This window comes from Tenebrio molitor, chromosome 9 (assembly GCF_963966145.1).
Source record: "Tenebrio molitor chromosome 9, icTenMoli1.1, whole genome shotgun sequence".
Lineage (NCBI taxonomy): Eukaryota > Metazoa > Arthropoda > Insecta > Coleoptera > Tenebrionidae > Tenebrio > Tenebrio molitor.
The window spans coordinates 2,603,102-2,616,825 of NC_091054.1; the positions used below are offsets into that span (position 1 = coordinate 2,603,102).

Below are 13,724 nucleotides of genomic sequence, written 5' to 3' on the forward strand. Positions count from 1 at the left end.
CACAATATACAGGGTGTCGCAAAATTAACGTATTTCAAGTCGGGGGTCTTGTTGGGAAAAATCTCAGGAATCTCGAAAAAATAAAGTAAAAAATATAGGGGGGGTCTTTACAAAGATATTTGGGTCTGAAGGTTAAAACTGTTCATCATGTTTTCTTCAAATAAAAAATATAAATGGTTGACATTCATTTTGAAATATGGTGAGGATGATTATATAAAATATTAAAATAGAAATGAAAAGACATTTCTTGATAAAACAACTTTATCTCGAAAAAATAAAAGTTTTATTTTTCCAATTTTTGTTCAAAAGGGAAGTACAACATAGCTAGAATATTAATCAGGTACTTTTGAATAAATATTGGCAACTTTGATATTTTTTTCAAAGTGACAGTAATTTTTTTTAAACATTTTTACTTGGATGTCCCCTACTAAGCCCCGCACTCGGAATACGATAATTTTAAGACACCCTGTAGAATAATTCATGTTCCTGTAATAAATATTGTCTGATTCAAAATGGTTGTGGATAAATATGGCAACTATGTAAATGATGTCCAATCGTATATTAAAATGGTTGTAACAGCAAAAGGAATGTTAAATTTTTTTTTGTGGTCGCTGCTACACTACTTACCGACAAAAGAATTACAATCTTATTAGCAAAAGTCCGGAACCGTCCATGGCCTAAATGACGCATTACGTTTTCCTTTAATTCAGATTGCTATAGAAAAACTATTGAAAAACGAATCTAAGAACATTGAAATTTTTGATAACATAAAACTAGATGATATATCAGCAAGGTCAACACAAAGGTGCAAAAAATACCAAAGAATTCCAAATAACGAGATACGTGTTGAATTTCCGCGGGAACATGTTTATTACGGACAAATAAAAAATGTTATGCACAAATAGACTTTTCAACGAATGTTTTGCTGTTTTTGATCAGATATCTGGTGTGTCATTCATTCATTTAATGGTAACAATTAGGCCTTCTGCTACTTAGTAGTGCTGTTATAAGTTCTCAATTATGTCTAATTTTTGTTTCTCCAAACCAATAATTTCCGAGTCGTGCAGTGTGAATTGCAGCATGATCATGTTGCGATATCTAGTGTGTTTCTTCCGTAATGGCGTCAATCTCTGGTTCTGCTATTGCCAGGAGTTGTTTATATTTATGTGCAATTTGTCTTCCATTCACGATTCTCAAATTTACAAGCTTCTCAGAAGCGATGACTCCAAATAGTATTAGCCTCTGTGTTTTATTATCACTTCACGTTTCACAATTTTCTTTTTGCATAAATCACAAAAATGGTAAGACAATCTACTCATTTTCTCCCGAACAAAATTGACTTTTACTTCTCTCTAGTTAAAGATGTTTTTTTTTCCTTTGAATGTTCACACTTTTTTATTATTCTTTGTACGTACTTAGTACATAGTTTCTCTAATTTTCCTCGCCGTCAGGGACCAATTGTTAACCTCACGCATAATAGGTACTCCTCGCTCTTTCGCTAGTTAGTTCTGCTGCACTCCTTTACCACTTCCCATTCCCATCAGTAGACATTGCATTTAACCGTAACCAAATTTTTCAAAGTTACGTCCTTTTGTAAGTAAAACGTGGTGTAAAATAATCGTTGAAAAACGCAAACAAATAGAATGCCACCTCCTCACTTCCATGCACGTTGCACAAATGTTTTTTGCCGTTTCTAATACTGTCACTAATTTAATTTTGATTATCTACTGAATTCTGTGCCAATCTCATTTAGTAGATTTTTACAATACCTAGTGCTTACTCAACGTTCTGTCTTTTAAAAAATGGTAAATAATTCAACATGTAACATGTTATGTAGGTAATAAATATGTATTTCAATACCTTCTGGGTCTTACATCGTTTGTAATTTGTATGGAATTATCATCAGCGTAAATTATAACACTATAACACAATTGATTCATTATTGTTTTCTTAATTTGGAGGGGCCGGTTGTCGTATTTCCCCAGTCGGAGCGACTGCGCCCTTGTCTTTTCCGCGGAATTTTCGGCCGGAACCTCGCTTTGCGAAATCCGCCGCGATTTGGGCCAGTTCAGCACCGGTGCCTAGGAGGAAAAGGATGTGTCATAGAGCATTACGACCGGAAAATGACTTAAGTCAAATAAATCCAATGAACCACCTCACAATTATGTAATGAGGAACGACCGCCTGGGGCCATCGGTCTTGCCCAATCGCACAGTTTCGCTACATGTGTGTTATTCAAACACCGCAATCCTTGGTCGGACCATAATGGTATACAGAGTGTTTCGTCAAAACCCCTTGAACTTTCTCAAGTAAAATGCACCATCTGACTCGCTTTTCGCCCGAGTCCGGTCTAATTTAGTCTGCGTTTCAGACGAAGAAAAATCCTTGGCAGAACATGTCGCGTTTGTTTTGCTCCTGCTCGCTCCCTTTATTGGCGTCCGTGTCCCAATAAGTCGAGTCCGCCTCTTCATCTTTATCGCAGTTCAGAATTCTTCAGCGATTGCGTCAATACGTGCGTGGGTTTGACTCCACGGCAAGTGTTATTGAAGAAATAACATAACCGGAGCGGATTATACAACCGTTAATTCGACATAATCAACGCGCTACTGCATTAGAAAACAACCCAGACAAGTTTTTTGTAATTTTAATTGTTATATGAACATCAAAAATAACAAATTATATAACTATCTCCCATAAGATACAGTCTTGAGACATCGAGAATTGGCGCGTCCTCTAACGGGCTTTCGGGGAACTCGTCACAAACAGAGATCTTTTTCCTTAACTTTAGTTTGTCTTCCTGACGATATCTACATCGGCAGTTACTTTGCGCAGTTTCAGGTTGGTGAAGATCAAACATAAAATGTTGATGATATATGTTGAGACGCAGACGACACAAAAGGTGTACAGTTTGAAGTACAGGATGTAGGCGAAATATAGCGAAATAAAATTCGCTAGGAAGATTGCCCAATAGGAAAACCTTGTAATAAAAGGAGAACTTGACTGAGCTGTAAAAAATACAAATTAAAACCAATTCCAATACACTTTCTAGTTAAGGTTTACCTAAAGTGGCTGTTAAGCTGTAAAACAGGATTCCCAATAAGCTGTTTGGTTTGTTGAAAATCGAATCCTTCGAGATCAACCCTAAACCTTTTCCATACCTGAAAAACGATAAACTGTCAAATGGCGCGCCACCTGTCGGTAACTGATGTAATTTATTCTAAAAGTGACGGTATCTGTCACGACTTGTCAAAAAACGTCAATATCATGGTTAATTGATGGGCTCTTTAGACTAAAATCAACAAGTAATTGATGAATTACTTACGGGGATCGAAAAGCTTTGGTGCAACTCATGTGTTCGCTGATGTCACACATTGCAACGTATTTGCTGTCATTTTCCACTTGCAATTCAACAACGTAAGCATAAATCGATAAACCTAAACCGATGAGGCAAAAAAACGTGATTGAATAATTCAAAAGCGGCGTCGAAACCATTATTTACGATAAAAACAGGTTGCAGGTGAGATCTAAACAAAAAAGCGAAGTCAAGTGGTACCGACACGACGTAATATTTTTAACGAGGGTATGCGCCTGCTTCGAATTTAATAGGTCGGGGAGGTGGATACAGCTGATTGGAATCAGGATTGCCACAATGACGGAATTAATCAGGTTTTCGTTTTTGATTAAAAAAAGACTGCAAAGGTCAACGGCACCGGACTCGCATAAAATAATAATTAAAGCGATTAGTTGCACTGAACAGAAAAAATCCCCAGATGAGGGAAACGAATGAACGAATGTCCTGTTCGGGCTAATATTTGTTTGATTTTAGGGTAATTCTGGTGGCCTATCCTATATTCGCGATGAAATATGAAAAAGACACCGTAGTCTGAAATGTATTTAATTATTGGAAAGAGAAAAACGGAACTTTTTTGTGTTGAGTTGAACATAACAAACATATTACACGTTGGGTGGATTTCTTGTAGCTGGTGCGAAGGAGAGAATGTTTTGTCTCAAGATTAATTTTGAACGAATTGTTTTTACGGCGCTGTTAAGCTGCAAATTGATTCAAAATGTGAACGTGATGACGTCAGTTGCGAGCCAGATTAGCCTGTCCGGATTGAATGGTTTAATGAAGACTGTTTGTCCTTACACAAGCTATCTGTTAAACTGGGAATCGATCGTCATTGTGTAATTAATTAATCGGAATAAGTTGATAATTGAATTGACGTTAATGATTGCAGCCGGTTTATAATGGGCGTCGGTGCGGGGTCCGGTGTGCACGTCTTTGTCCCGTATAACGTGGGCCCTGCCCTGGGGGGTAATCCAACCCCTGTTCGTCGCACAAAAGGCCATTGTCCCTGCGTTTCCCAACGCAGTGCGTCCTGGTGAAATTGAGGTGGTGAGGTTGGCAGCGTTGGTGATTTTTCGAGTTTGCGGTGTTGTTCGCGAGGGCGCGCTCGTGCGTCGCGACATTTTACATTGTATTGACTGGCCGTGTCGTGTCCGTTGTAAATATTGTTTATTCTGTATTATTCGGTCCGTGTGTTATATCCGGTGTATGGTGTTGTTTGTGTGTGTTGTTGGTGAGGGCGTGCGATGTGCCGAGGGCCGCCCCGGTGATGGGATAAGCCGTGGAGGACGGGGTGCCGAGTCCGCCATAGCTCCAGGTGGTGCTACTGCTGGTAGTAAATGGTCGCTATGTCGGCGAATCGCCGCCGCCACCGTCGGAACGGCAGCAATGTTTGAGTCATGGATGTGGAGGTGAAGCAGCGAAACAGACGCAGAAGACGCGCCCAGCGCATGCAGGCCCAAAGGGAGGGTAAGGCCGACCGTCACGATGGACCAGACAGTGGAGACGACGACGAGAACGTCGTCAGGGAGAAGCCCCAAAGGCCGCACAACCGCCGCAAGAAGAACAAGGAGCCTCTCGTCGAAGAGGACATCGTCGAGGGGTTCTCCATACTGCAGTTCCGCTCCTACGAGGATCTCGAAGTAAGTAGCGAACGAGGGGGCCCACACACACTCCACTCCCAACCAACCACCACGCAAATCCCTCTGTTGTCGTGGTGTCAGGTGTGGGGTTCTTCTATATTCAAGATGGCCCTCGAGCCGATCCAAAACATTCCCAATAACCGAATTAGCTCTGCCGAACGCTTTCACTTCATCGACCTCTCGTTCCGACACACACAAAAACCAACGACACGGCCCATTTCTAATTATTAGACCAATTCACGGACGCAATCGGAAGTCCCAAAGAAAATCCGCACTTGTGGAAACCATTAATTTTTTACCAACTCTCTTGTTTCAGAAAAAACTGTCTGTGGGGCCGCTCGCGTTTATAACAATGTCACGTTTTTCTTGCATAACTTATCCGTCAGCACAAATGTTAATCACCTCGAAACGCCCATTGTGTGGATATCAAGTTCGATTCTAAAACCTAATTGAATTGTGTCGATTAAATTAAAATGACAAGCTACAACTTGACTCCACAATTGGTGTCCAAATGCAATAGATAAAGTGCCACTCCAAATAACGCAATCATTTTTGTTTTCGTAAACAATCTGGGGCTGTTATCGCGGCCCGTTTGGGCTGATAGGGTCCGGGTTCGGTTGCGAAATTGGAACCCCAAGAACAATTCACTTCCGAAGAATGAGCCTCTAAACTCTCTCTATCCAAAAGTGTCTGTTACATCAGCGGCGGTTGAATTCCGACTGACCAGTTTCCCTTTTTCCTTCACCCAAATCGTATCGAAAGCCCCAAGTTGACGTTTCATAACTTTACACTTTCAATTAACGAAAAGTGTATAGAAAAAAAGTGAGATAATCTGACGAACAGACCCTTGCTACGACATCTAATCAAAATTAACGACCTCCTCTTAAAATCAGAAATTTAGGTAAATAAAACACAATTGCAGTTTGTTTGGCCTCTTTGGAAGTTCAAAGCAGCGTTTGATTTCCAATTTCCTGTGGCGACAATCCAATTCGCAATTCTTTGACGACCCGATGAGATAAAAGCGAAGATGGTTATTACGATCTGAAATATAAAAATAATATTTTGTTACTTTTGTGCGCGTTTCAAGTATAATTGTAATTTCACAGTGGTTTTGAAAACCCTAAACACGAAGACATTAAAGTTAATTCTGTTTTATTTTCTCGGTTTACGACGTGACGGAGTGGAAAAGTCTTCTAAACTGAGGCTCATAAAACCCCAACTATCACATGTGTAATAATTTGCCTACTTTCGCCCAAGGTGACACAATATAGATTTACAATCTCATTTATTAATTCACAAGGTAGGATTGTGGAACAGTAATTAGGCCTAGTTAAAGTAAAACCCGTCGCTGTCATGTAATTACCACTTAGTCGTAATAATAGTAATAGATAATGAACACAAATTTGTGCGGATTGGTCGTGTTTATTTTGATTTTGTGCAATTCACTTATTGGAAATTTTTCCGATCTCGTTTCACACGTTTGAGAGATTTTGAGATCATAATGGATGGAATGATAATTGAGATTATCGAGAGCCCCATCAAGTGTTTGGGATCTTGAAGTCGATCGCCATGACTATTTTTTTGTGTTTTTGACAGACAGCAGCTACCCCAATCGATCCCCGTCTCGTCGATAAGTCAGATTTGGGACGGCGTTCCGGATGGGGTGGTGAAGTGGTGTTTATGTTATGACGGCGGATGGAGGGCTCCAGACGTCGGCAATCTCTTTTGTTTACAATTTCTCGTAACGAACCGGCGATTTGTTATCGCGCAGCCTCAGGTTTTTTATTGTCGAGATTATTTATTGGCACTCTTCTAATCTCGAGTGGTTCCGTGTAATGCATTTTGTTCGGAATTCGAACGGTGAACGTTCGTAGCCGCTGTCGTTATCTAGGAGGCGATCGGCAGATGTCCCGAGTCAACCTGTCCGGATCGTACGGGACGTCTGTACCCGGCCGATCCGAGTCCTATTGAATGACGGTGGAGCGATCAATCGTGATAGTTTTAAAGCGTAGTGGCACGGTTTTACTTTACGACCTGTCCGGGATCGTGTGTTGTTTTTTTTTCTGCGGTGTACAACTTCTTTTGTGCGTTTGTTGATTTTCGATTTGTCGCGGCGCAGTCAATTTGTCCGTTGGTCGTTACGTAACCGGTTCGGCCACACGAATTCCGCGGCCTTTTAAACGTCGGAAAGGATAAATATTGCAAATAACGCAATTTAATGACACAAATAGAATGGGGTTATTTATAGTGACGGGCGGACACGCGACCGTTTTTCCTCGATCGAGCCAGATTTCGGGGAGTCACGCTGGGGGTGAAAGCGCACGCGAAAAGGAAAATTTTCTGAGATACACCGCGATAAGGAGGCACAGCCCAGACAATGGACACAGTAGTCGCACTGGTGCGAGCCCGTGGGCATTGAACTCCACTCTGCCTTTCACTCTTCTTATGGTGGCCGGTTTAGTGATGATGACGACTCGCGACTACTTCAGCAGCGCAGCACGCGATATCTTTTTTCCACAGTCACGAACCGACATAACCGGAAAGGGGATGAAAAGGACGCCACTTGTCCTAACGGACAGGTCTCGAGGGGCGAATGTCGGTCAGAGGATTTTGTTGTCCATAGCCAGTGCTAAATGTGTTTGTTGGTTTGTTCTTCTTTCTAATTTCGTCGCGTCTAATTTGTTCTGTTATTGTGGTCTCCGTAAATTGTACCTTTGGTATTTTGCTAATGGTGCCGTGGTGGTTTGGATTGGCGAAATTTGGCCACGACACCGTCATTATCATTGATCATACAACAAAGCGAGATTTCAAATTTACAATTATCGGATTGGTGGATCCTTTGATGCATCAGGATTAAAGGTTTCTCTTTAAGCCTCACTGATCTAGTTCTAATCTTACTTGCCTTGTTTCGTATTTAGATAATGAAATAATAATAGTGTTGTCGTAAATGCTTGTACAATAAATCTTGTGCTAATCCGATTTTACGTACAAATGACATAAAAACTTCAATTAAAGTAGCAATAAATAAATTACATTGAGTCGGATTTGAGGGAAATCCCCGCTTTTAAGACACTGCAAATTTATGGATCTTGTCAGAAAGTCTTGTCAAAGTTGGCGTTGAAGAATCGATTGTGAACGCCCGTCTGCAGAGTAAAAACACAAACAACGCAAAAAGTGAGGTTAGATTTAAACAGCTGATCCGTGATCTGTAATCCGTGGTGCGTTAACAAAGAAAAAGAGAAAAAAAAAATAAGAAAGAAGGTAAAGAGGACCAAAGAGATTGTTAAAAATTTAGAACAATAGAAACTGTGTATATGGAAGGATGAAGAACATCACGACTGTAAAGTAAAAATTTTTGCGTCATTTAGAAAAATTCATGACGTACAGGGGACTCCCTTTTTTTTTTATGTAACTCTTGGTTTAGAGTATCTGGTCGGTTTCTGATGTTTTAAATCGATCAGAACATTTCCTGACAAGAACTGTCGGTAACAAATTTTACGACAAATGCCTTTCGTTTCAGAAACGAAAACAAACTTTGTCAACGACCGCACTTTTCGCCAATGAAAATGTATCGATTCAACAATATCGATAACGATAAACTTTGACTTGGATATTTGTTGCCGACGGATGCTGCTTCAAAAGATACATATCAATTACAAATGGTTATCGAAGCAGATACGAAACAATCAACTTTTTTTTACTGCCTTTAACTAATTCAATTCGAAGAAGTAATCTTGTGCTCACCTGAACACATCTCTCCCGACATGAACATCATTTTTTAATGAGCTTAAATGAAACGTCGTTGCGTGCAGTAAAGTACACTGCCATTAGAAAATGTATGTTGAAAATCTTTTAATTCGTAATAATTATGCAAAATGAAATGTTTTAATTAGTAACGATTTATTAGTTACCGAATACAAGTGTTTGATGTTTTGCGTATTGTTTTTCCTCGTTGCAGTCGCGTTTTATGTTCCAAGGAGAGTATTTTCTTTTTATGAAAAGCTTCCTCTGATGAGTTCTTCAATTATGAATTAGTAAGAGTTGAGATTAATTAGAAAAGTTCGTATAAATCAAAAATGTTCAAGGTGTTTGTTTTGAGAAATTATTTACTAAAAGAATTTGTCAATCTACGAGAACAGTTGTAAGGAGAAGTCTTTGAATCAATTTATCATTTTGATAAAGAAAGAACCTAAGCCGATTTGTTATGTGTATTTTGTAATTTCGTACGAAGTAAATTAGTTGCTGAGATGCAAACATTTTCTTTTTTTAAAAATATTTTACGAGGGTAGAAATGGGAATTAAAAAAAATCTAATTGCTCCCTATTTTCACGAATATAGGATATTTATCTGACTCTGAAGGCCCGAGTGATAAACCGATAATATTCAATTGTTTCCCGAAGGGACAGCAGGTGAAGACCGTTTCACTGTAATTTTACTTTAAAAATATTTTATCATAAGTGTCATTTTTGTCCCATTCATAATTCTTGTCAAATCAGGTAGAAACTCCCAACGAATATTCAATCCCTTATCTGCGGGGAGCGTTCTTAGTAAATTAAGATTTCACCGCAATACTTTGGGAAATACGTTGCTCTCTGTATTTGGTGATAGTCGGGCCTTCAGAGTCAGATAATAGTTATTTATGTGACGCGCTTAGTAAATTAATCTTTACGGGCGCGGTGGCTTTTGTGGGACGAGTGACGTAAGGAACGAGTCTCCATAAGCCAGTAAATTTCGTTTTTTAATTGTTATTTATGTTTATAAAAATGTTGTAATGAAAAGCGGTGGGGCAATTATACCTACGTCGTCATGGTGTTGAGATAAACAACAAAAATACTGTCAGAAGTTTTGTGAAATTTGTTGCAAAGAGAAAGAAAAGAAAGAATGGCTTTAATGCCCGATAAAAACTTTGAAGGCGATTTTCTTGAAATGCAAGAAAATAACCACGGAATTACCAACGCTGCAAGTGCGGTTCTCTGCTGATTCGATCCCAGGAGCGATATGAATATGACTTTCGAAACGGATCAAAATGCGTTATTAACGTATGTAATTGCAACAATTGACAGTTACATTTATTTGTGTTTATAATAAACTTTTTCAAAAATCATTTAATTAGTTTTGATTAATTATTATTTTTTGATGAGCCTTGTAAAGTCTTTACAGGTCTCTTCTACGTGTTTGTTAAATATTACAGGACTCTGCCTGTAACTACCCATTTACTTAGTTACCACAAATGCCAATAAAGTCCTATATGCATGCTCGTACTTTAGAATGAACTATAAAAAGTAAAAGTATTTCAGGAGGTACAGTTAGATAACCCTCTTGCAAGTATAAAAAATGTATGTCCACAAAATAATGATTAAAATATTATGTGTTGAAATTATGTGAGCAAATGTCTTTCACCATCAATCTACCTGCAGAAGCGAAAAGCATCATTAGCACTATAAAGTGTGGCGAGCTAGCCATAAACTAGGAATTCTAAAGGAACCTTTAACTTGTGAAGACTCAATGAGGAGGGGAAATGTGTCTGGAAAGACTCCTTTCATTGTTGTTGGAAATTTCGTCTTTTGGTTGAAACCCTATTAAATCCCGTGAAAAATTTGATCATCCCGAAAACAAGTGAAACTCTTCAACCAATTGATTAATTAAGACGAAAGAGAAGTTTAAGAACCACGTTTCGTAGTTTTTAAAAAAATCTTGACTATTAACGAATAAATGCATTCTTGTTGTATACTCAATGAAAGAATAATATCAATTCCACATCCCGTGATAGAATATACTGAAATCCACGGCTGTCGGCCAATCACATCCCTCGTATGTTCATTCTACAACGGCAGATCGCCAATCGGATGCGTTTGTAAACAATAAGTCGCGCATCGCGTAGCAACCGCTAAACGAGGCACAATTTCAATTGTCACTGTTACAGAATGTTTCAACACTGGAACAACTAACTCTTCTGAAATACTCCTCCATCCTCCGTTCCGTTTATTATCCTAGATCGATCAGCTGCCGTCCTGTTCGATGCCAAAATCCGTTGTTAATGAATTCGCGCTGTTATCGACGTTTCGATCTGCGATTACCTCGTAATTGGATGATTGATCGTGACGATAAACAATCAGAGTTGGGTAAACATTACGCACAAATCAAATATTTTGATTGAACATCATCGTCCGCGTTCCCATTCATCGAACGAGTGATTTTATCTGGCGATAAGAGGGTTATATTTTCAATTCGATCGGTGTGGTTTTTTTTTGTCTTTGGCGGATCGACGATTACACTGTCATGCACCGGATATCATCGTCTATTTCTATCAATAAATCATCCGGTGTTCCCAGTCTCGATGGGTATCGATTCGGCTCGTGTTTAATTGAATGTTTCGCAGTAATATTTAACTTGTCCCCGGGTGATTTAGATAGGCGTAACATTAGCATATGTACGGCTCCAGATAAAATTCGAAATAATTATGGATTTTATTTGCTTAATAAATGTAAATAGTATGTTGTTATGCCACGTTGTCAGCTAATGAATATTTTTAATGCATGCGATTAATTTTTTTCCTCTCGGCGCTGTTGCATTTGCTTCGTCGTCTTTTTGTTGTTGTTGTTTGCACACTTGTTTCGAAACAGATAAGAAAACGTCATCAGGACCCTCGAGGCGGTTTCTCACTCGATGATTGTACACGTCATTGTTCAAGTAACCCCAAATTGACTTTTTTTCTTCAAGTAAAGGAATCTGTTAATGTTTAATGATTGTTCGAACCGAGAACAACCAAAGTATGTAAATAAAACTGTCCGAAGTTTTCATTTTACTTTTGAAAAATCAAATATTTGTATCCGTGCACCGCTATATGGCAAGGTCTTGTCTGCATTAATGATTGTGTTTGTTTAAAACTATCAAAGGTTTATGTACTATTTGCAGCGCACATAAATTTCTGTTTACAAAAGTTTGAACCGTATCTAATGTAATGCCGGGAATAAGATGAAGTACAAATGTTTGTTCTTTCGCTTTTGTTGCTTTCGCAACTATTAATTTCGATTTGTTGTTAATCCTATCTGCGACACAGGAAAAGGAAAAACACAGTTTGTCCTTGCAGTTTGGTTTTCAATGTGACACTTTCAGTCTTGAAAAACGGTGTTTTTTATTTCGATGTCATTATCAGTTGCTTTTTAAAAACACCAAGAAAAACTAGTCATTTTCATACTTTGTACGTTAAACATTTTAATATACGTTCTAACGATTGTAAACGTACGGTAATCAACTAAATAACCTTGAAGTGGCATTTTGTTATGTTGCTTATTTCTATTTTTTTGCTTTTAGATAAAATGTAGTTAGCGTTAAATTTCACCTGACAACGTAAATAACGCATTTTTAATAACATTTGCATACATTAAATTTAACAAATTTTAAGAAAGTAAATTTGCTTGATTACGAGTGAGGAACCATCCAACTACGTGTTTGGATTTCTTCTTTGTTTTTTTCCCACAAATTGAATTTTTGTGCAAAGTTTCAATAATATTCAGTGGTGTTTTTTATTTTTGATAAGTGAAATTTCAAATTTTACGATTGAAGTAAATGTTACCCATGTAAAAGCCATAAAATGAGCTCAGTTATTTTATAGTGTTCATGTTTAATTGAAAATGAACTAATTTTTCACTTAATAAGTCGCAAAATTACATTCATGCTTCACTTGTAAATTTTGTTTCGGCATTGATTTCTGAAATATCTGAACAGAAATTTTGCGACAAGTATTTCCGGGGTCCATGTTTGTAACAATAGTAGTGCAGAAGTAAATGTAAAATAACTTGACTTGAGCCAATTCTAAATTAAACAGAATTGTTGTAGTGCTCGCTATTCTAAAATATAATTCGTGGATCGTCCCCTTCTAAGTTGGTACCAATTATGTATACTACTTATCATTGAAGATGCAACACCAAAAAATCGCATATTTTGATGAAACTTTGTATAATAATTGGGCCAACATTGGTCTTTAAACCATGCACGACAACACCGCAACACAGTGGCCACATTTCGTCCCACACAATGAGCGATTGCCCTATAGGAAAGATCTGCTTCTCGCATTCTGATAATGCGTACCAAATTTCATCAAAATATACAGGGTGTTAGTAAATGGTTGGGAATAAATTTCGGGGTGAATTCCTTATGAAAAATGTGGCTTAAAACCTAAATAAAGTTTTTCGTTAAAATGAGTAATTTAAAAAAAAAAAAGGAAAAAATAAAAATAAATGCATTCTGGCATATCCTTTTTTTTTAAATACTGAGAAATAACAATGGTTTAAAGAAAAAATTTAAACGTGGAACGTTGAATTAAAAAAAATATCAAAATCAATGCGATTTTAGGCAGACAAATGGAACTAATTAGAGAAATTCTCCAACAGTGGACTAATTTTTTTTTTTTTTTTGAGAAAACTACTCATTTTAACGAAAAATTTTATTTAGGTTTTAAGCCACATTTTTCGTAAGGAATTCACTCTGAAATTTATTCCCAACCATTTACTAACACCCTGTATTCACATTTCTGGGTGTTGCATTTTCCATGATAAGTAGGATATCTTGAAAATGTTGGAAGAACTTAATAACATAATTGTTCAATTGAAATGGAATATCCCTCACGCCGGGAGCCGCTTGCAATTTTCATGAGGTTGTCAGACCTTTCAGTAATCCGGTGGAAGAATTTACCACGTCTTGCGAGCTGCTGCGACCACCGGAACAATATACAA

At 38.0% G+C, this 13,724-nt stretch overlaps 1 protein-coding gene across 6 annotated transcripts in view; it reads left to right on the plus strand.

Annotated features, from left to right (window-relative positions):
- Positions 1–4,334: 4,334 nt before the first annotated feature.
- Positions 4,335–13,724, plus strand: part of tay (tay bridge) — a 69,073-nt gene continuing 59,683 nt past the window's right edge. For 2 of the 6 annotated variants that reach the window (XM_069057799.1, XM_069057798.1), the window contains exon 1: positions 4,350–4,989. In XM_069057799.1, coding sequence (XP_068913900.1) covers positions 4,747–4,989 — 243 coding nt within the window. In that variant the 5' untranslated portion in view covers positions 4,350–4,746. Of the gene's footprint in view, positions 4,990–13,724 lie in introns of all 6 variants that reach the window. The other 4 variants (XM_069057797.1, XM_069057802.1, XM_069057800.1 and 1 more) reach the window with 4 other exon arrangements.